We start from the raw sequence: 22,885 nt of genomic DNA on the forward strand, positions 1-22,885 counted from the left end.
AAAAAAAAAATTACATTAGTTTAGTTTTCTTTTATAGAAAATATACATGGTCATTGTACAAAATTGAGAAAATATAGGGAGGCATAAATAAGAAAATTAAAATTGGCCTATCATTCTGTACTTAGTTTTATATTTTATTATTGGTACTTAATATTCTTTCAAGAACTAGTATATCTTTTTTTTTTTTTTTTTTTTTTTGAGACGGAGTCTCGCTCTGTAGCCCAGGCTGGAGTGCAGTGGCCGGATCTCAGCTCACTGCAAGCTCCGCCTCCCAGGTTTACGCCATTCTCCTGCCTCAGCCTCCCGAGTAGCTGGGACTACAGGCGCCCGCCACCTCGCCCGGCTAGTTTTTTGTATTTTTTAGTAGAGACGGGGTTTCACGGTGTTCGCCAGGATGGTCTCGATCTCCTGACCTCGTGATCCGCCCGTCTCGGCCTCCCAAAGTGCTGGGATTACAGGCTTGAGCCACCGCGCCCGGCCAAGAACTAGTATATCTTATTGTTACTTAATCTTCTGTGTCATTACAAACTTAAATATTACTCAAAAATGGCATAAGTATATGCATGATATTTTATTGCATAGATATACCAAAAGTATTTAATCATTCTGCTATTCACATCAGTCCATTTACATGGCTCTAACTATTCTCTATTGTAGATTGAACTGAGATTAGCCAGGCAAAGAGAGAGATAGGGGTATATGGGCAAAGAACAAGAGACCTGCACTTGCTTTTGATGTAAAAAGGATGTATTGAAATATTTCAGTAATAATAAAATGGTAATAGTAATAATAGTAGATAGCACTTAACACAGCACTTACTATGAACCGGTAATGTTCTCTGCGTCTCATAGATATTAATGCATTTAATCCTCACAGTGGCCCTCTGAGGTAGGTGCTGTAACTATCCCCTTTCACACATGAGGAAACTGAAGCACAGAGAGGTATGTAACCTATGGAAAAACACACAGCTGACATACAACAGATTTGAAGCTGAAGCCAAGAAGTCTGGCTCTAGAGCATGAATAAATCAGAAAAGGGAAGTGTGTTGTATTATAAATTTATGTTAAAAGCATAACAGCCAAAATTTCTGTTATTCTAATGTAAAATGTCTTTGCTGTTTTGCATTTTGCATGTCTTTGAATGGCAAGATCCATGGATTTCTCTCTTTCTTAGAAAATTTGGGAAATTACAGGCTGGGCTTGGTGGCTCACACCTATAATCCCAGCATGTTGGGAGGCCAAGGCAGGTGGATCACTTGAGGTCAGGAGTTCAGGACCAGCCTGGCCAACATGGTGAAACCGTGTCTCTACTAAAAATACAAAAATTAGCCAGGCATGGTGGCACATGCCTGTAATCACAGCTACTCAGGAGGCTGAGGCGGGAGAATCACTTGAACCCGGCGGGAGGGGGAGCGGGAGGCGGAGGTTGCAGTGAGCTGAGATGGCCCCACTGCACTCCAGCCTGGGCAACAGAGCAAGACTCCGTCAAAAAAAAAGAAAAAAAGAAAAGAAAAGGAAAGAAAAACTGGGAAATTACACAGTGTTTTTTCTTAATTGTTCTAAATATGAATCCCTGCAGCTGTCATGGAATGGGCCCACATTCATAGTATTACACTCTGCCCTGTGGTTTACAACAAGGGGAAATTGTGCTTTACCCAAGTCAACACCTCTTTCATTAAAAGCAGCGAAGAGAATTGCACATTTAAGGAACCACAGGTAGAGCCAAAAGGCTGAGTCTTGGTTTTCAGGAAGTCTCAGTGTGGCAAGCCACGAGGCCAGAGAGGTAGACAGGGGTCAGGTTACAGAGAAGCTTCCATTTCATGCCAGAAACGATGCAGAATGTTTGCAAGATTTTTAAAAGGAGAGAAACAGAATGATTTTGAGCTTTAGCAAAATTATATTGGATGCTGCATGGTGGGATAAATTAAAAAGAGACAAAACTAGGCCAGGCGTGGTGGCTCACGCCTGTAATCCCAGCACTTTGGCAGGCCGAAGCAGGCAGATCAGATCACTTGAGGCCAGGATTTCAAGACCAGCCTGGCCAACATGGTGAAACCCCATCTCCACGAAAAATACAAAAAATTAGCTGAGTGTGGTGCCACATGCCTGTAATCCCAGTTACTTGGGAGGCTGAGGCACCAGAATTGCGTGAGCTTGGGAGGCAGAGGTTACAGTGAGCCAAGATCGAGCCATTGCACTCCAGCCTGGGCCACAGAGTAAGACCTTGTCTCAAAATAAATAAATAAAGAAATAAGAGACAAAACTTGAAGAAAAGGCCGGGCGCGGTGGCTCAAGCCTGTAATCCCAGCACTTTGGGAGGCCGAGATGGGCGGATCACGAGGTCAGGAGATCGAGACCATCCTGGCTAAGACAGTGAAACCCCGTCTCTACTAAAAAATACAAAAAACTAGCCGGGCGAGGTGGCGGGCGCCTGTAGTCCCAGCTACTCGGGAGGCTGAGGCAGGAGAATGGCGTAGACCCGGGAGGCGGAGCTTGCAGTGAGCTGAGATCCGGCCACTGCACTCCAGCCTGGGCGACAGAGCGAGACTCCGTCTCCAAAAAAAATAAATTAAAAAAAAAAAAAAAAAAAAAAACTTGAAGAAAAAACAGTTGCTAGGACCCTCTTCTAGTTGTCATGGTGAGAATCCATAAGAACCTGACCTAAGACAGAGGCAGTGGGAATGGTGAGAGGCAGATGCACGTAAAATTGAATGTAGACTAGAGTTGGTGATTGAACAGGTGTAGGAGGTGACAGAGAAAGAGGTGACAAGGGTGACTCTCAGCTTTCCAGCTTGGAAAATTGATAGGAAGAGGCACTTTTTATTGGGTAGAGAATATGGAAGAAGGGGCAAGGGACCGGGAGAGGGATCAGATCCAGTACCAAGACATATGCCCTGACCTACTGCACACATGCAAGAAATGGCCAGAGAAAATAACAAGGACTCGGGACAGGAAACAAGGGGCTGGCTGTGGAAAGAGGGGGCTGTGTCAATGAGACATTGTCTGTCTAAGACGCAAGACAGGGGACTCCAGGCTGCTGCTTCTGCCTAAAAGGCAGGACCCACACCTGCTGCAACCTGACCACGCAGACCACATATGAGAAAAGAATGCCAAAGCTGGGCCGAACGGGGTGTCATTATCAGTGAACCCATCCCTGGGGCGCCTGCTGCCAAAGGAGCGAGCGGAGGGGGACACTTGGGGAAGTGGAGCCTCAGGGCCTGAATCTGGAAGGAAAGCAATGCCCTGCACTAGAGAGCATGGGCAGCAGCACACAGTAGGGGGGCAAGCCGAGCAGTGCAAGGCAAAGACGCCGCAGAGGACAAACTGCTCAGCCAGGATTCCCTGCACTCTGAACTGGGACGCTCTGCTGGACTGAGGTGGAGCCTCACATAGGCTGAAATGAGCCAGAACGCTGGGACACAAATCAAATCCCTCCATGCTGAAGGGTCCACGGTGTTGACTGCTGGCTACTTTCTGTCACTACCACCTAAGGAATCTTGGGTGGTCAGTTTCCCAAAGATCAAGACTGTGACACCATGACCTTTTCCTTCCTTTGTTTCCTTTTCTCTTTCTTTCTCTCCTTCCTTCCTTTCTCTTTCTCCCTCCCTCCTTTCTCTTTCTTTCTCTCTCTCCCTCCCTCTTCTTTCCTTTTTTTTTTCTTTCTTTCTCTCTCTCCCCCTCCCTCCCCTTTCTTTCCTTTTCTTTCTTTTTCTTTCTCTCTCCTTCCTTCCTTCCCTTCCTTCCTTTCTGCTTGCCTTCCTTCCTTCCTGCATTCCTTTCTTCCTTCCTTCCTTTCTTCTTTCCTTTCTCTTTAAAGCAAATCATAACCTTTATATCCAAGTTACTGAAAATGTCTTTCTATAAGTTTAATTTACATTTCTCTTTCAAATTATATCTTTATTGTGACCGTCAATTCTTTTTTTTTGTTTCTGAGACAGAGTCTCCCTCTGTCGCCTAGGCCGGAGTGCAATCTCGGCTCACTGCAACCTTCTGGGTTCAGGTGATTCTCTTGCCTCCATCTCCCGAGTAGCTGAGACTACAGGCATGTGCCACCATGCTCGGCTACTTTTTGTATTTTTAGTAGAGACAGCGTTTCACCATGTTGACCAGCCTGGTCTCAAACTCCTGGCCTCAGATGATCCGCCCACCTCAGTCTCCCAAAGTGCTGGGATTACAGGCATGGAGCCACCATGCCTGGCTTCCATTCTCATTTTATTTAAAGATTCTTCCTCAGCTCTGGAGACCAGTCACACTTCTGACTCTCTCTCCTGATTTTGTGTGTGTGTGTGTGTGTGTGTGTGTGTGTGTGTCTTTTATTTTAAGTTCAGGGATGCATGTGCAGGTTTGTTACGTAGGTGAACTTGTGTCATGGGGGTTTGGTGTACAAATGATTTCATCACGCAGGTATTAAGCCTAGTACCCATTAGTTATTTTCCTGATCCTCTCCCCTCTCCCGCTCACCATGGCCTTTCTTATCCTACCCTTCCCATTAGTATTTCAACTCCATAGTGAGAGTTCAGGCATAACACATATTGTTAGTCAAATTAGTGATTTATTTATTAATCAAATAGATTATTATGCTTTACTATATGTCAGGTTCGTGATTATCACTAGAGATACACTGGTAACTAACACAGACAGTGGAATATAAAACTGACCAATTCCATTTGCATGACCCTGAGTACATTATTTCAAGTGGGAACATCAATTTACCACCTAGGAAATGCCTAAGACCCTCCCAACTCAACCCCGTCTTACATCTCCCTTACATTATTCATTCAAGGTATATAAATTAAGCACATGCTACGTATGCAACCATATTTCACTCCAAGCAAAAACACATGGCAAAGGGATATATGTCCTGGTTTGGGGATTGATAAAGTCTTACAAATATATAAACACTGAAATAGAATTATATATTCAATAAATCACCTTTATTATAAAGACCACAATAATAAGAGATAGAGACTAGGTCTGGAGGCTCATCATGTTATAATCATCATGTGCTAGGATTTGGTTTAAATCAACCAACAAGACATGATCTGAAGTTGGTTTATGATCTGAGAAGACACTGTAAAAAATCTGTCATTATACAATTGTTGTGAGGATCAAATATAATAAGTTGTGGTACAGAACGTGTAGCGTGTGGTACCTAGAGTCAGACTACCTGGATTTAAATCCCTGCTCTGCTAGTCATCAGCTTTATGGCCTTAGGAAAATTGCTTACCCTCTATTTACTTTGGTTTCTTCACCTGTTCAACTGAGAAAGTATAATGGCAACTAAATCATAGGGCTGTTTTGAAGAGTAACAGTTCAAATATGTAAATCCCTATTGTGGAAACTGGTGCATGGTGGTCTCTCAGTAAATATTACTTATTGTGAACTAAAATTTGTGTAGTTGCTAATCTATCATTAGCACGAAATAAAAGTTTGTTTCCAAACTCCCACATTGCCTTCATTAAACTGTAAATTTCTTGAGAAAAATAAACTAAAATAAAATCAACAGGACATGGTCTAGATTTTTGAAAAGAAAGTTGCATAGATAACTAATTATAACACACTGTGCAGTAATCACAGAGGCAGAGGATGCCCCTAACCAGAACACTGACTGATTCAGCAGTTTCCATTTCCTTTTCTGGCCCTCTGCAACTCACAGAAGCCAGCTCTCAGCAACAGAATCACGAGTATGAAGGGGGTTCCCCTAAGAAGGGAGTGAGGGAATGCAATTCGGGGTATCAACCGAGAGCTGGGAGGCAGAGGGTAGGGTGAGAAGGAGGCATTGCTGTGATGTAGGTTTCTAATGAAACAAGTGGCAGACATACCTTTATTTGGAATTGGTAGCAGTAGGGGAAGATACGTGGATGCCAAAGCTCCGGTGAAACTTACCACGGCACCTGATCTTGCCTCTGCTTCTCCTCCCTCAAGACTGGCACTAGCCATCATTGGGGTGGGATGGAAACAGAGCTCATGTGAATTAAAAGACCTAACTCTACAGACAGAAAGGACAGAATTCCAAAGGCGTGGTCCCACTTGGCTTCTGTCCTCCATTGTTCTCCAGCATCAAATGTATCAACTCTAATCCCTTTGGGGGGAATTCAAGGCCTGTCCTGGTTTGGTCCCAATTTAGCTTTATCGTCCATATTTGCCCCCACCGCTCTGCAGCTCCACTGAAGCACCCCCTCCTTCCTCTGAGCCCACAAAGTCACACCCAGGACTCTGCCTCAGCTGGGCCTCCACTGCCCACCCATCTATAGACGCCTAAATCCCGGGCAGTTATCCAGACACAACTAAAGTTCCATCCCTTCCATGAAGCCTTCCCCAACCCTCTGGTGGAAGGTCACTTCTTCCCCTCGTGGGGTTCTGAGCTTTCATTTCTTTTTCTGTGAGGAGTCTTAGCACTTTCTGCTAAGTGCTACAATTACCTGTTCACATACTCTACCTGCCCCCATGAGACCAGGGGCATCTCAGAAAAAAAGATCATTAAAACCAACTAAACCTATTTCTCACTATAAAATGAGGTATGCTGATTGATTGTGAAATAATAAAGTATGGAAAATTTTTAAAAAGCATATAGATCTGGCTGAGAAGGTAGAGACCCTTCCACACCACTGAAATTATGTATTGAAAAGAATAAGGAAAAACCTGCTTCAGTTTGGCATGATTTATGTAAGTACAGTATAGGATCCTTAAAATGGTTCAAAGAAATGGAAAATCAAGACTTCATTTTGGCAAAGGCCATTGAACAGAAACTTTAGCGTATTTATCAGTAATTTATTTCAGATTAAACAACTGACCACAAACCACTTTTCAACCAGTGATGCTGGAAATGTTTTAAAACAGAATTAGTTCATAAATTTGTGGGCTGACCAAGAAGGTAATAAAGTCTCACTAAATAAAACGAGAAAATTTCAGAAAAAGAAAACAATAAGAAAATAAACCACCCATGGACCTAAGCACTGTTCATTCTTCAAGGCATGTATTTCCAAGCCCTTTTATTCTTTCCATGCCTAGGGTTGGCATGGCATATATATATATATATACATATATGTATATATATATATACATAATTCTTCAAATTTTATAGATTTGTATAATGTCATATCTTGCTTTTTTAAACCACTGATGTTATAAGCATATTTATGCCACTTCATTCATTTTAGAGACTTAATAATAAACGATCTAATGGATAATTTATCATCCCCTGATGGAGAGAAATTAGCTTTGCTGAATTTAGAGTTATAAATGATGCTGGGTCAGGTGTCTTTATGTTTGAAGATGGCTCCATATTTGGGCTGTTTCCACAGAACTCTTTCCTAGAAATGTTTTTTCTAGGTTAATGGCTACAAATATTTCTAGGCACCTGACATACTGACACCCACCTCTGAAGTATTTTTATGATCCACAACTAGCGTTTAACACAGTGCCCTAGTCACTCCGTGACTAATAAATAGACAAATGACTGAAACGTGACCTCATGCTTTCTATTCCTCAGCTTCCATTCAGTTCCTTGCCTCTGGGAGGAGGGGGGATGGTGCCGCCCTCCACAGCATCACCCCATCAACCCTACCCCTGTGGTTATAGCAGCTGAGGAAGCAGAATTGCAGCTCTGTGGGAAGGAATGGGGCCGGAGAGTTCACGTGTAGACCAGTTCTTTTTTTTTTTTTTTTTTTTTTTTTTTTTTTTGTGAGACAGAGTTTCGCTTTTATTGCCCAGGCTGGAGTCCAATGGCATGATCTCAGCTCACCACAACCTCTGCCTCCTGGGTTCAAGTGATTCTCCTGCCTCAGCCTCCCGAGTAGCTGGGATTACAGGCATGTGCCCCCATGCCTGACTACTTTTGTATTTTTAGGAGAGACAGGATTTCTCCACGTGGTTAGGTTGGTCTCAAACTCCTGACCTCAGGTGATCCGCTGCCTCGGCCTCCCAAAGTGCTGGGATTACAGGCATGAGCCACCATGCCTGGCCGCATAGACCAGTTCTTATGAGAAAGGACCAGCTAAGAATAGCTTTGGGTTGACACACACTCCTCTTCACACTCACAGGAGAAACCATTTCCCCATGAAGCTAGAACCAGTCATGAGTTGAGAGTTGAGAGTTAGAGAATCACTCAGAGATGATATTCTTGGATATCCTGAGCCCCTGTGGTCACCGGGGACCCTGGGTTGTGCAACACTCAGCATGACAGCATCACTATGCTTAAAAATTTCCCTCCTCACCCCCAGATTCCATTTCCCCATCCGCCAGGGCTGCCTATAAAGAGAAGGAGAGATGGCTTCAGACTTCAGGAGGACACAGGCAGCAGAGAGAGGTCAGTCCCTTCTTGGTTCTGCTGACACTCGAGCCCACATTCCATCACCTGCTCAGAATCATGCAGGTCTCCACTGCTGCCCTTGCTGTCCTCCTCTGCACCGTGGTTCTCTGCAACCGGATCTCAGCAACATGTGAGTCCAAGTTTCGTTGTGGGTATCACCACTCTCTGGCCATGGTTAGACCACATCAGTCTTTTCTTGTGGCCTTAGAGCCCCAAGAGAAAAGAGAATTTATTAAAGGGCTGCCAAACACCTTGGTCTTTTTCTTCACGACTTTTATTTTTATCTCTAGAGGGGTCTTAGCCCTCCTAGTCTCCAGGTATGAGAATCTAGGCAGGGGCAGGGGAGTTACAGCCCCTTGTACAGATAGAAAGACAGGGTTCGAAACAAATCAGTTTACAAGAGGCAGAATCCAGGGCTGGTTACTTCCCAGTGGGGTCTGTTCACTCTCCAGCTCACCCTAGGTCTCCCAGGAGCCCTGTCCCTTGGATGTCTTATGAGAGATGTCCAAGGCTTCTCTTGGGCTGGGGTATGACTTCTTGAACCAGACAAAATTCCCTGAAGAAAGCTGAGATAAGAGAACAGTCTGTTCAGGTATCTGGATCACACAGAGAAACAGAGAACCCACTATGAAGAGTCAAGGGAAAGAAGGAAATAGACAGAAACAAAGAGACATTTCTCGGCAAAAACGCCCAAATGCCTTCTGGTCACTTGGTCTGAGCAAGCCTGCCTTCCTCAACCACTGGGGATCAGAAGCTGCCTGGCCTTTTCTTCTGAGATGTGCCTCAGGCTCATTCTCTTCCTTTCTCTGCAGTTGGTGCTGACACGCCGACCTCCTGCTGCTTCAGCTACATCTCCCGGCAGATTCCACAGAATTTCATAGCTGACTACTTTGAGACCAGCAGCCAGTGCTCCAAGCCCGGTGTCATGTAAGTGCCAGTCTTCCTGCTCGCCTCTAGGGAGGTAGGGAGGGTCGGGTGGGGGCAGAGACAGGCCAGAAGGCCATCCTGGAAAGGCCCAGCCGTCCGGAGCCTATCGGGGGTACAGGACGCAGGGCTCTGAGGTGTGACCTGACTTGGGGCTGGAGTGGGGCAGGTGTTACAGAGTCAGGAAGGGCTGCCCCAGCCCAGAGGAAAGGGACAGGAAGGAGTCAGCAGGACCCTCTGAGAGCCCCCCGCCTGGAGTCCCTGAGAGAAGCTCTCTAGATGGAGACAGACAGGGGTCGCTGAGAGAGGAGCAGGCCCTGAGCTGCCCAGGACAGAGAGCGGGATGGAGGGGCCATGGAGGGCCCCGGATTCCCCTGCTGGATTCCCCAGTGCTTAACCTTCCTCCCTTCTCCACAGCTTCCTAACCAAGAGAGGCCGGCAGGTCTGTGCTGACCCCAGTAAGGACTGGGTCCAGAAATACGTCAGCGACCTGGAGCTGAGTGCCTGAGGGGTCCGGAAGCTTTGAGGCCCTGTGACCCCGGTGGACCCAGTGGGGAGCGGGAGCCTGAGCCTTGGGAACATCCCTGTGACCTCCACAGCTACCTCTTCTATGGACTGGTTGTTGCCCAACAGCCACTGTGGGACTCTTTTTAACTTAAATTTTTATTTATTTATACTATTTAATTTGTGTAATTTATTTTCGATTTCACAGTGTGTTTGTGATTGTTTGCTCTGAGAGTTTCCCTGTCCCCTCCCCCTTCCCTCACACTGTGTTTGGTGACAAGTGACTGTCATTTGCCTGCCGTAGGCAGTCATAGTACCAAAGCCACCAGACTGACCAATGTGTATCGGATGCTTTTGTTCAGGGCTGTGATCGGCCTGGGGAAATAATAAAGATGCTCTTTTAAAAGGTAAACCAGTATTGAGTTTGGTTTTGTTTTTCTGGCAAATCAAAATCACTGGTTAAGAGGAATCATAGGCAAAGATTAGGAAGAGGTGAAATGGAGGGAAACTGGGAGAGATGGGGAGGGCTACCACAGAGTTATCCACTGTACAACGGAGGCACAGTTCTGGAACATTGAAACTACGAATATGTTATAACTCAATTCGTAATATGCATGCTCTAGGAGAATTCGCTACTTGAATGGACACCATTAATCAGAGTATTCTGTAGCGCATATTCATGATGAATCAAGCTTTTAATAGCAATTACTTACATTGTTGAGGCTTACTCCTACTGAGTGCTTATTATGCATTGTTCATTTAATCTTACCAATGCAATAGTATAGCTTAAGTACTCTTTTTTTGTTGTTGTTGTTGTTGTTGTTTTGAGACGGAGTCTCGCTCTGTCGCCCAGGCTGGAGTGCAGTGGCCGGATCTCAGCTCACTGCAAGCTCCGCCTCCCAAGTTTACGCCATTCTCCTGCCTCAGCCTCCAGAGTAGCTGGGACTACAGGCGCCCGCCACCTCACTCGGCTAGTTTTTTGTATTTTTTAGTAGAGACAGGGTTTCACCATGTTGGCCAGGATGGTCTCGATCTCCTGACCTTGTGATCCGCCCATCTCGGCCTCCCAAAGTGCTGGGATTACAGGCTTGAGCCACCGTGCCCGGCCAGCTTAGGTACTCTGAATACTTCATTTGACAGAAAAGTAACCCAGGGCTCAGAAAGGTTAGGCAACTTGGCTGAGGTTACACAGCACGTAAAAGGTCAATTGCATTCCAAACCTGGACTTTTACTGAACTACAGACTATGCTGTTAACCACTGACAAATGTATGTCCCCAAACATGATCCCCCTATACTCAAATCTTACCCTATTCTTTAACAGATGATATTTCATCCATTGCAATCACTTCCTGTCAGGATTCTGAGTTGACATAGAGTGTTTGAGAGTGATTGTTTAAGCCACTTGCATCAAGAGCTTTAAGTGTAGACCTGGGAACTGATATTTTAATCAAGCTCATGAGGTATTCCATAGCCTATTAAAGACTGAGAGCCACTATCAATAGAATTCACCGTTTTCTAAATGTGGTAAGTATCCACATATGGCAACAGGTGTATTATACATTATTTCTCTAGAATCTACACTCTACAAAATAAATAGCTAATGTTAGAGAAAGAAAAGACGTCCAGTTTCTGTGTGGAGCAGGATGCTGTCTGTAGGTTTACTGTGAAAGGTTATTTATTAGATGAATTGCTTGCATTATATGTACAAGAAGTGCATACTAAGTTAGGGTCCTTTTTGCAGAAGAAAGAGAAATTCAAAATATTTGTGTGAAAACCAAACGTGTTAATTTTTGTGAGCTATGCTTATTTCATTTTGTTTAAAATAATCTAATTTTTGTGTCCAAACATGTTTAGAATTGTATGGTTGAAACTCTTTAAAGTGTAATTAAACACTACTACTTAGCAAATATTAAAATGCACATACTATGTGACCTACATTCCATTTGACCTGATCCCATTTCTAGGAATCTGCTTTATAGAAACACTGCCAAAAGCTAAGAATATGTAGACATGAGGATATTCTTTGCAGTGTGGTTGGTAAAGAGCAAAGAAATGCAAACGGTCATCAGTAGGGGATTAATCAGTAGAGCATTAAGACGTCCAATGGCACATTCTGCAGTCAGTGAAAAAAAAAAAGCACACATCTGTATCTGTGGAAACTGTCCATAATATATGTAAAAGGCATATCTATTTACATTCAGTATATGCATATGCATATATATTCTCTACATATGCTACAGAACTATCTGTAAAGGATATTACTTTGTTTTTACTTTGAAAGCTATATACACATGTATTTACATTGGCAAATATTTGGAAAGATACACACCAAATAGCTAACTACTGTGGTTCCTTTGAGGAAATGAGGCTTTTTTTTTTTTTTTTAAGGAATGAGGGTTTTTCCTTTTTATATTCTGCACTTTTAAAACTTTGAGTTATTTTCTGATTAGCTTGCCTAGCTTACCTCTCTGTCTCATCTGACCCTATTCTTTGATGGGTGAGATTCCATCCATCATAACCACTTTCTGGTCAGGATTCTGAGTTGATGCAGAGAGGATAGAGCTCAGCCTGGCTTACAGCATTTTGATGCCATGACGGCTTTCATGTAATGAGGGTACAGCAACAAACGTCCTTTTGACAAGGCTGTTTCTCTCTCTCTCTCTCTCTCTCTCACACACACACACACACACACACACACACACACACACGAGCAGCTTTTGTCCCCATAGATGCAGTGAAGGTGTCATCATTCCTTCTTTATGGGCTTTCAGGAGAATATAGGTGCGTACAACACTTGCCTGCACTGAATTGTTTCTCGAGGCCCAGAAACCCAAAGCTAAACAAAGTTTAATCATGCCTGACATTCCCTAAATACGAATGTTATGAACAAACAGAGTAAATTGAACAAAGATCCCTGTTAGGGAATGGGAGAATGGGAATTGCATTTTTAAGCAGTTCAGCCAGTCTGACCGTCCCTAGCTCTCCTCCTTGGGGGAATGTCCTCCATGGACAATCTGAGATGTGCAATGTGGAGGATTTGCTTTCTGGAGGTTGCTGACTTCCTATCTGTGTGAGGTTGCCTTCGGTATTGTCTAATCAAGGGCTGTTTGGAACCAGTCTCGTGGTTTCTTTGGCAATGTGACTCCATTCTAATGTCCGTAGGCTACTATTTGTTTCTGATCAATTCCATGGGCCAGGTAGCCAGAAGCAGAGAAGTTGTCAGTTACATAGTTCACATTTGCATTTTAACAGGGGTTGGGAATGTGCACTTTCTTTTCTCTTTCTTTTTTTTTTTTGAGATGGAGTCTCACACGTCACCTGGGCTGGAGTGCAATGGTGTGATCTTGGTTGACTGCAACCTCAGCCTCCCAGGTTCAAGCAATTCTCCTGCCTCAGTATCCCAAGTAGCTGGGATTACAGGTGCCCACCACCACACCTGGCTAATTTTTTTGGATTTTCAGTAGAGACGGGGTTTCACTGTGTTGGCCAGTCTGGTGTTGAGCTCCTGACCTCGCAATCCGCCTGCCTTGGCTTCCCAAAGTGCCGGGAATACAGGCGTGAGCCACTGCGCCCAGCCGGGGATGTGGACTTTCTAGTTCAGACCTCACTACCATTGTCACCCCGACCTCCCAGCCCCTGGCGAGAGACCTCTGCCTGCATCTTGGCCCATGTGGAGGTGATGAATATTTGACCCTTGGCTTCGATAGGTCTCTCATCTTCCTGTCTCTGCTCGTTAACTTTATCTTAGAGTAGAAAATTCCACATTTACAGTCCTTCAAGTCTCCAGATGACTGGATTCTCAGTCAACAAGTTGAAAGGGCCTTTTTAAGCAAGTTAAATTTCTTCCTTTTTCAATTTTAGATGAGCCCATTTCAAAGTAGCCAAAACTCTTTCTTAAAGGACCTTACTGATGTAACACATAGCTACTAAATTCCAATATTCAGAATCTTTTTTTTTTTTTTTTTTTTGAGACAGAGTCTTGCTCTGTCACCCAGGCTGGAGTGTAGTGGCATGACCTTGGCTCACTGAAAGTTCCGCCTCCCGGGTTCACGCCATTCTCCTTCCTTAACCTCCCAAGTAGCTGGGACTACAGGTGCCTGCCACCGTGCCCAACTAACTTTTTGTATTTTTAGTAGAGACGGGTTTCACCGTGTTAGCCAGGCTGGTCTCGATCTCCCGATCTCGTGATCTGCCTGCCTTGGCCTCCCAAAGTGCTGGGATTACAGGCATGAGCCACCACACCTGGCCTATATTCAGAATCTCTTCTATCAAATTCCTTAATGCTGCAACCTTGGTATTTGGCACAGGCTTTCAGCACCAAAATAAGCCAGACCATAGTTCAACCAGCATGTGAATACTTTGTAATGGGGATTGCAAAAGGTAGTGTCCAGACAGGACAGCATGGTAAGTATCACCTGGGAACATGGTAGCAATGCACATTCTCAGCCCCACTTCCTTTCTTAATGGACCAGGGCCCAGCAACCTGTGTTTTAACAAGGCTGCAGGTAATTCTGATGCATGTAAGGTTTAAAACTCACTTTCATTTCACAAGGTCCTCACCAAGTCACCTCCTACTTTCTCGTTTCAGCCAGTTCCACACTTCAGTCAGGGCCTGTGACTTTTAACAGACCCTGTGTCTCTGCACAGATACAGATCTCTGTATCTCTCAGGATGCTGGCAGTTTCCAGGCAGAAAGCAAACAAGCAAACCAAACTCTAAGAGGCTTGGAGTAAACGCACCTTGTGGCTCCAAGACTCCAGGGCATCGAGGCGGCCCTAGCTCCAGGCAAGGCTGGACGCAGCAGCCGTGTGGTGTCTCATGAGTCCTCTTTGCTTCTCTTTCTGATCTCCCTTTCCCGTGAGCGGCCCTGGGTGGCTGCCAGTACCTGCCAGTGTTACGTGAATCCTTGTTCATTTTCTGCCGTGAAGAGTGGGTCTGTGTTCCCGTTGGAAAAAGCATCACTAGGCCCTTTCGGATTTGACTGACTTCAGAACCCAGTTCCTAACCAATCGCTGTGGCTGTGGGGATGGGTTTCATTGATTTGCTTAAGTTAATCAAGGCACATAACTTGAATCTTTGGGTTTAAAGAATTTTACATAAACTTAAAACCTGAGAATTGTGGGGAAGGGGGATTTCCCCTGAGGAAATGTGAGTTTCTGGCATCAGGAAACATGCAGAATAGATGCTGGTCAGGAAACACAAGTTTTCACTATAATGTGTTTGTCTTTTTCCTGTTAGTTTTGTCTTGGTGATATAACAGGCACTAATACTTTGTGTGTGATAAACATTTCTTCTCCTGTGCTATCTAGATTAGAAACTATTAGTCGTCCACTTTCCTGAATGACTTTATTCTTAACAAGATGCTGACTTGTGTATTTCGTGTTGCCCAATAAATCACTATTGCCCAAATCTAGGACAAAAGAGACATAAACTCTTCATGATATCAAGGTAACCACTAGAAAATGGGGCTACATACCCACTCCAGAACATACTGAGGAAGACAGAACTGGCCCTGCCACAAGCACTACCCACCTTCCTTCATACAAGCCAAACATCAGGCACTGAGGATGCAGGTGGAGATGAGAGGAGTCTTAGAACAATGAGTCCTCAGTAGAAATTGCCCATATTAAGGAAGAGAAGGGAGTCTTTTCACAGGAGATAGACAAAGGGGTAGACAAGGAGACTGCAAGCGAAGGAGACACTTCATACTCGCAGTTTTTATTCCTCCTCTTTCCTGGGAACTGCACCCACAAAAATACATTATGTGGGATTGACCACATCCCAAATGTTAGATGGGTCCTAATTAAAATAAGCTGATTTGCATCTTGAGTTTTTTAAACTTACCACAACATAAGCATTTCTCATGTCATTGCATTGTTTGTAAAGGCTGCCTAATAGCCAATCAAGGGAAGATCCCATAATTTTCTTAGCCATTTCCATATCATAGGCAATTTAAATTGGGTCCAATTTTAAGTTGCTATAAATATGCTGGGGACCAAATACACTTATGCATTGTTCTTTTTTCCCATATTTGAATTTATTTCTATAGAGAATAGATTCCTAGACATGGACCCTCTTGGCCAAAGGCTAAGAACACTTATTTCAAGGTTCCGTATGTATATTAGCACCCATATTAAACATATCTTTTGGTCCTTTGCTTAGTGCGTATCTCCCTTGAATGAACAGAGGTCTGGAAGCCTGGAATGAACAGATGTCTGAAAGCCTGAAATGAACAGATGTCTGAAAGCCTGGAATGAACAGAGGTCTGGAAGCCTGGAATGAACAGATGTCTGGAAGCCTGGAATGAACAGAGGTCTGGAAGCCTGGAATGAACAGATGTCTGGAAGCCTGGCTATACTCTCATTGCTCAGTAGCTCAGGCTTCGCTAACACAGCTCTGTCCATCTGTGTGTGGTTTAAGTTGGGCTCTGCTGCTCAGGACTCCTGGCATCACTGCATAAGTCAAGTCTACACCGTTAGAACAGTTGTGGGATAACATAGAAGTTTCTGCTCTGCCAGGGGAAACTATGACTACAGAGCTTTAGTGAGGAGGAACTAGCTAAGTGGTCCTGGGTGACACCAATATCTCACCTCCTCTCGCTGTGGAAACCACTTCCCCATCAACAGCCCTGAGACAAGTGAGCACTTGAACTATTCTTGCAAATACCCTGAGCCCTGTGGCTACCAAGAACCCCTCGCATGTGCGAGTCAACAAGACACCACGGTGCTTAAAAACATCCTCTCTCATCAGCCCCAGTTTCCATCTTCCCATGACTCAGGGCTCACCTCTTAAGATAAGGGGACACAGCTCGGACCCCGCAGCTGGCGACTGAGCGCCCAAGCCCTGTCCTCCTCTGCTCACACTCTTGGGCCCCCGCGTCCTCCTCATTCACAATGCCCCCCTGCTCCTGGGCCTCCTCTCATGGGTTTGTCTTCCTCCTGCCTTCTGCTGTTGTTGACCTCTGGCTGGGGTCAAACCACATCACCAAAGCCCAAGGACAGAGGTACCCAAGTGAAACAGGAAACTTCCTAAGGGATTTTCAAAATGCCCTGGGCTATCTGTTCAGGAAGATTTTCTTCCCCCAAAAGTTTTCACTTTCTATTCTGTAAACCTTAAAGGCAGGGTACGGTCTTGTCCTACTTAGGGAAGGAGAACATTGAGTAGGTTTCAATCAGGGACAGAACCCAGCTATAATCGCTTCCTGGTGACCAGCTGAGTCATGAAATCGCCACAGGTCTGCCTCACAGGTGATCTGCAGAGATGGCCTCTTGCTGGAAAAAATCTCTCTTAGACCGTATTATGTTCCCCCAGTAGAGCTGGAATAAGAGGCAGACTATTTAATTAATTGCAATTCCTACAGAGGGAGATGGAGGCCAAACCTAAGGCTCAAACAGAAATGGAACGGAAAAATGGGGAAACAAGAACTCCCCAACTTCCTGCTGGTTCTTCTCACCCCCAAGTCCCCAACTTCCTGCTAGTTCTTCTCACCCCCAAACCTCCAACTTCCTGCTAGTGCTTCTTCTCATCCCCAAATCATCCCCTGAATAGTACTGTCTCCATCTACTTCTGATTTTATCACTGGGTAGGAGATGGCTCGGCCGGGCGCGGTGGCTCAAGCCTGTAATCCCAGCACTTTGGGAGGCCGAGACGGGCGGATCACGAGGTCAGGAGATCGAGACCATCCTGGCTAACACGGTGAAACCCCGTCTCTACTAAAAATACAAAAAAAATTAGCCGGGTGCGGTGGCAGGCGCCTGTAGTCCCAGCTACTCGGGAGGCTGAGGCAGGAGAATGGCGTGAACCCGGGAAGTGGAGCTTGCAGTAAGTGGAGATCACGCCACTGCACTCCAGCCTGGGTGACAGAGCAAGACTCCATCTCAAAAAAAAAAAAAAAAAAAAAAAAATAGAAGGAGATGGCTCACTTGTCCCCAGTGAAAAATGACCCAGGGTCATGTTGCTGCTTCCCTCAGAATGCCCAAGTGCCCAGGCACCCACGCATCTGCTGCTTTTCCTAGGACCCCCAGAAGACCCCTAGTAAAATGGTAGATGGCAATTATGAGACTCACAGCTGGTGCCAGGTAAGGGCTGGTGCTCCTGCCCATCTCTGGAGAGAAGCAGGACTCGGAGCGGGGCAGCCTGCAAGGGCACCAGCTGGTATGAGGGCCCTTCTGGGGACCCCAGGCCTTGGAGGTCCTATCTGGTGGCGGGACACAGGGAAGGGCCACAGAGGTGTTTTCTGGCCTGACCTGGGGTCTGCAAGGAACCAGGGAAGAGCTGCCCCCGGCAGAGGGAAGACAGGAAGTGTCAGCGGGAGGAGGCTGCCTGAGGAGACCCCCTGAGCCACTGAGGAAAGGTCTAGGGAGCTGAGGTTGGACAAAGAGTCCTGAGCAAGCGGACAGGCCCTACACTTGCCAAGGCAAACAGTAGAAGGCAGCATGGGACCAGGAATTCCCTTGCTGATCCCTCAATTTTTATAACTCTGTCTCTTTTAACAGCTTCCAGAATGAAAGTGGCTGAGGCTGGCAAGTCTGTGCCACGTCCACTGAGTTCTGGTGCCAAGTGCATCATTGACCTCAGAGCTGAATCCCTGAGTGACCTGGAAGCAACAAGACACTGTTACATCTGTGCCAGATTAGGAAGCAGGGACCTAGGACCCAGGGACGTCCCTTCAATTCCTGAACCTACCCCTACCCAAGCAACCACACTCTGGGACTCTTCTTAACATGCATTTTAACTTATCTAGATTACGAAAGTTTTGTCATGTATTTCTATGTATTCTTGACTGCTTGTCGGAAGGGATCCCACAACACCCTCTACACCCCTTCCTCAGCCGCTCCAATCACACACTGACACATATTCAGGCACATGGCTATTCTTTGCGGCTCTCATACAAGGTGAGTGGCTATGTTTAGCTTTTTCTAGAGGACATTGTTTCAAAGCTGTCAACCAACAAATATTTATAGAACATTTTTTATCATTTCAGTGTTCATCTATGTAAAATAATGAATTCATTTTGAGTAAACCAGTCTTTTTTTTTTTTTTTTTTTTTTTTTGAGACGGAGTCTCGCTCTGTCGCCCAGGCTGGAGTGCAGTGGCGGGATCTCAGCTCACTGCAAGCTCCGCCTCCCGGGTTCACGCCATTCTCCGGCCTCAGCCTCCCGAGTAGCTGGGACTACAGGCGCCCGCCACCTCGCCCGGCTAGTTTTTTGTATTTCTTAATAGAGACGGGGTTTCACCGTGTTAGCCAGGATGGTTTCGATCTCCTGACCTCGTGATCCGCCCGTCTCGGCCTCCCAAAGTGCTGGGATTACAGGCTTGAGCCACCGCGCCCGGCCAAGTAAACCAGTCTTAAACTGTTGGTGATTCTATTGGCTTTGTTTTGTGACAAAACAAGGCGGTGGGATGGGAGGGGAAGAGTAGAAAACTCTGAAGAGGGGAAGTCAGCAGAAAGGAAATGACAATAATGCCTCTCCCCAAATAATGAAACACTATTTTATAAAACAATGATTATTTTATGAAATATTATGCACCCAGTATATAATGCATATGCACTAGGTAAACTCATGCTTGAAATATATATTCATGCATTGTTTATTTTTCTCACAAGTCAAGCTCTCTTAAAAATTATTCACTGTCCTTCAAATTCTAACAATGTCTCCAAGAGCTAAGTTCTATTAATATTCCCATTTGATAGGAGAGGAAATGTTGGCTCAGAGAGTTCAAACAACTTGTCCGTGGTCACGCAGCGGATAAATAGTGTAACTAATATGCAAACCTATGAGCAGCCCAGAACCTCCTGGGATGGCTGTTTAAAATGCTCACAAGAGAATTGGGTTTGGATGTGGGAATCTAGATTTTTACCAAACCGCCAAGTGATACACATGCAAACTAAAGACAAGAAACTACTGAATTTGTCAATAAGAATTTTTTCTTTTTTTTGTGAGACTGCCGCCCCGGCTGGAGTGCAGTGGCACAATCTCAGCTCACTGCAACCTCCGCCTCCCGGGTTCAAGCAATTCTCCCGCCTCAGTCTCCCGAGTAGCTGGGACAACAGTCTCCTACCACCACACCTGGCTAATTTTTGTATTTTTAGTAGAGACGGGTTTTCACCATATTGGCCAGGCTGGTCTCAAACTTCTGACTTTGTGATCTGCCCACCTCAGTCTCCCAGTTTTTTGTTTGTTTTGTTTTCTTTTTTTTTTTTTTTTTTTTTGAGACGGAGTCTCGCTCTGTCACCCAGGCTGGAGTGCAGTGGCGCAATCTCGGCTCACTGCAAGCTCCGCCTCCCGGGTTCACGCCATTCTCCGGCCTCAGCCTCCCGAGTAGCTGGGACTACAGGCGCCCGCCACTGTGCCCGGCTAATTTTTTTCTATTTTTAGTAGAGACAGGGTTTCACCATGGTCTCGATCTCCTGACCTTGTGATCCGCCCGCCTCGGCCTTCCAAAGTGCTGGGATTACAGGCGTGAGCCACCGCGCCCGGCCTGTTTTGGCTTGTTTCAAGATGGAGTTTTGCTCTATCGCCCTGGCTGGAGTGTTGTGGTGCCATCTCGGCTCACTGCAGCCTCCGCTTCCTGGGTTCAAGTGATCTTCCTGTCTCAGCCTCCCAAGTAGCTGTGATTACAGGTGCATGCCACCATACCCAGCTAATTTTTGTATTTTTAGTAGAGACAGGGCTTCACCATGTTGGCCAGGCTGGTCTTGAACTCCTGAACTTGAGAGATCTGCCTGCCTCGACCTCCCAAAGTACTGGGATTACAGGCATAAGCCACTGCACCCGGCCTCAGTACGAATTTAACCACTCTTTTAAAAATAAGATGCACATGGTAATAGACATCTTGCCTGGGTATTATTTCCTAGAATTCATGCTCCACAAAATCAGTGGTTAACATTATAGAAAGGAAAGACAGTCAGCCAATATATACAACAAGACTTCTATCGTGAATGCAGAATTATTTGATGGATTGCCTAGACCGAGGTTAAGAAACTATGGTCTTCAGAACAAATCTAGCATGACCTGTTTTGTAAATAAAGTTTTGTTGAAACACAGCCACTCCTGCCCTTTTACACATTATCTATCCCAGCTTTCAAAGACAAAGGTGGAGTCACATTGTTGCAACACAGATTATATAGCCCACAAAGACAATATTTACTATCTGGTCTTTTACAGAAAACGTTGCTAACTCCTGGCCTATGTTTTAGTATATACTTTTTTAAGTATAAGAAAGTTAGGCCGGGCGCGGTGGCTCAAGCCTGTAATCCCAGCACTTTGGGAGGCCGAGACGGGCGGATAGCGAGGTCAGGAGATCGAGACCATCCTGGCTAACACGGTGAAACCCCGTCTCTACTAAAAAATACAAAAAACTAGCCGGGCGAGGTGGCGGGCGCCTGTAGTCGCAGTTACTCAGGAGGCTGAGGCAGGAGAATGGCGTAAACCCGGGAGGTGGAGCTTGCAGTGAGCTGAGATCCGGCCACTGCGCTCCAGCCTGGACGACAGAGGGAGACTCCGTCTCAAAAAAAAAAAAAAAAAAAAAAAGAAAGTTAGACTGAGTCAGGATTCCTGCTGTAAAATGCAAGGGTGAGAAATTCAACATACTTGTGAGAAATGCAAAATATATTAACTTTTGGTAAGCCCTACTTACTTTGTGTGTTTAAAACAATCTATTTTTTAGTATCAAAAAGTGACATTTTGGTAATCAGCATTTTTGAAGAGCAATGACACGGTCTGTAGAAAAATTTAAAATTTACATACTCTTCAATCTGTCTTATTTCTAGGAATCTATTTTAAGATACACTATCTAAAGAAACAAAGGAGGGCCAAGCACGGTGGCTCACTCCTGTAATCCTTGCACATTGGGAGACCAAGGCAGGTGGATAGCTTGAGATCAGGAGTTCGAGACCAATCTGGCCAACACGGTGAAAACTCATCTCTACTAAAATACAAAAATTAGCCGGGCATGGTGGCAGGCTCCTGTAATCCCAGCTACCTGGGAGGCTGAGGCAAGAGAATTGCTTGAGCCTGGGAGGCAGAGGTTGCAGTGAGCCGAGATCGCGCCACTGCACTCCAGCCTGGGTGACAGAGTGAGACTCTGTCTCAAAAAAAAGAAAGACACAAAGTGTTGGCACATAGCTGTTGTTTGCAGCTCTGTTTGTAAAACAATCAATATAGATAAATTCTTTAAAATATGAATAGTTTGAACCATGATGGTATAGCCACATCATAAACATGAAATTACTGAAAAGAATAAAGTACATATACATACTGAAAGGAAAGGTAGCTATGATATTAATGTAAAACTATGTATTGGCCGGGCACAGTGGCTCATGCCTATAATCCCAGCACTTTGGGAGGCTGAGGCAGGCAGATCACAAGGTCAGGAGATTGAGACCATCCTGGCTAACACGGTGAAACCCTGTCTCTACCAAAAATACCAAAAAAAAAATTAGCCGGGCGTGGTGGTGGGCGCCTGTAGTCCCAGCTACTCGGGAGGCTGAGGCAGGAGAATGGCGTGAATCTGGGAGGCAGAGCTTGCAGTGAGCTGAGATCGCGCCACTGCACTCCAGTCTGGGAGACAGAGCAAGACTCCGTCTCAAAAAAACAAAACAAAACAAAAACTATGTATATAGAAAATGCATTCCATATGTGTATCTCTATACCAATCTCTATATTACCACATATTTATTATATAACTGTATATATAATATTGCTTTAGTAAGTTATATATATTTACATAAGCATAAGGACATTTGATGTGATATATCCCAGTCTATTAAATGTGATTTCCCTGGCAACCATGATTTTTAAGAAATGAGGATCTCCGCTTTTCATTTTCCATTCTTTGTGCTTTGACTTTCATGAGTATGTGATTTTTAATTCAAAAACCAAGATTTGAGAAGCTGGGGCCTTGCACTAAAAACTGGTTCTCTCTTAGTTCTCTTGAACCACTTGCTCTGGGTCTCTCATTGAGGGGACCAGTTTTGCAGATTTCAGTCTAGTTCAGAGAGCTTCAGGAATGTTCCCATCTGCTGTTGTTTTACCAATTGTATCAAGAGATCAAGGCAACAAACATGCCCTGTCTAGCTCCAAAGAGTATATTTTGACTCTCTCTCTTCCCCTCCACCCACACACCCACCTGCATAAATAGCTA

General features: G+C 45.1%; 2 protein-coding genes across 4 annotated transcripts in view; one reads left to right on the forward strand and one right to left on the reverse strand.

Annotated features, from left to right (window-relative positions):
• Positions 1 to 22,885, reverse strand: part of LOC100426632 (C-C motif chemokine 4) — a 34,404-nt gene that overhangs the window by 8,182 nt on the left and 3,337 nt on the right. The window lies entirely within an intron of this gene.
• LOC100426537 (C-C motif chemokine 3-like) lies at positions 6,673 to 10,150 on the forward strand. The gene is made up of 3 exons (XM_002800666.4): positions 6,673 to 8,440; positions 9,123 to 9,237; positions 9,652 to 10,150. The coding sequence occupies exons 1-3, from the start codon at positions 8,368 to 8,370 to the stop codon at positions 9,740 to 9,742; spliced, it is 279 nt and encodes a 92-aa protein (XP_002800712.2). The 5' UTR covers positions 6,673 to 8,367; the 3' UTR covers positions 9,743 to 10,150.

This window comes from Macaca mulatta, chromosome 16 (genome assembly GCF_049350105.2).
Source record: "Macaca mulatta isolate MMU2019108-1 chromosome 16, T2T-MMU8v2.0, whole genome shotgun sequence".
NCBI lineage: Eukaryota > Metazoa > Chordata > Mammalia > Primates > Cercopithecidae > Macaca > Macaca mulatta.

Coding starts and splice junctions, on each gene's coding strand:
- LOC100426537 (XM_002800666.4), top strand. CDS start 8,368: ATGCAGGTCTCCACTGCTGCCCTTGCTGTCCTCCTCTGCACCGTGGTT. Junction 8,441..9,122: donor CAACCGGATCTCAGCAACAT/GTGAGTCCAAGT, acceptor CTTTCTCTGCAG/TTGGTGCTGACACGCCGACC. Junction 9,238..9,651: donor TGCTCCAAGCCCGGTGTCAT/GTAAGTGCCAGT, acceptor CCTTCTCCACAG/CTTCCTAACCAAGAGAGGCC.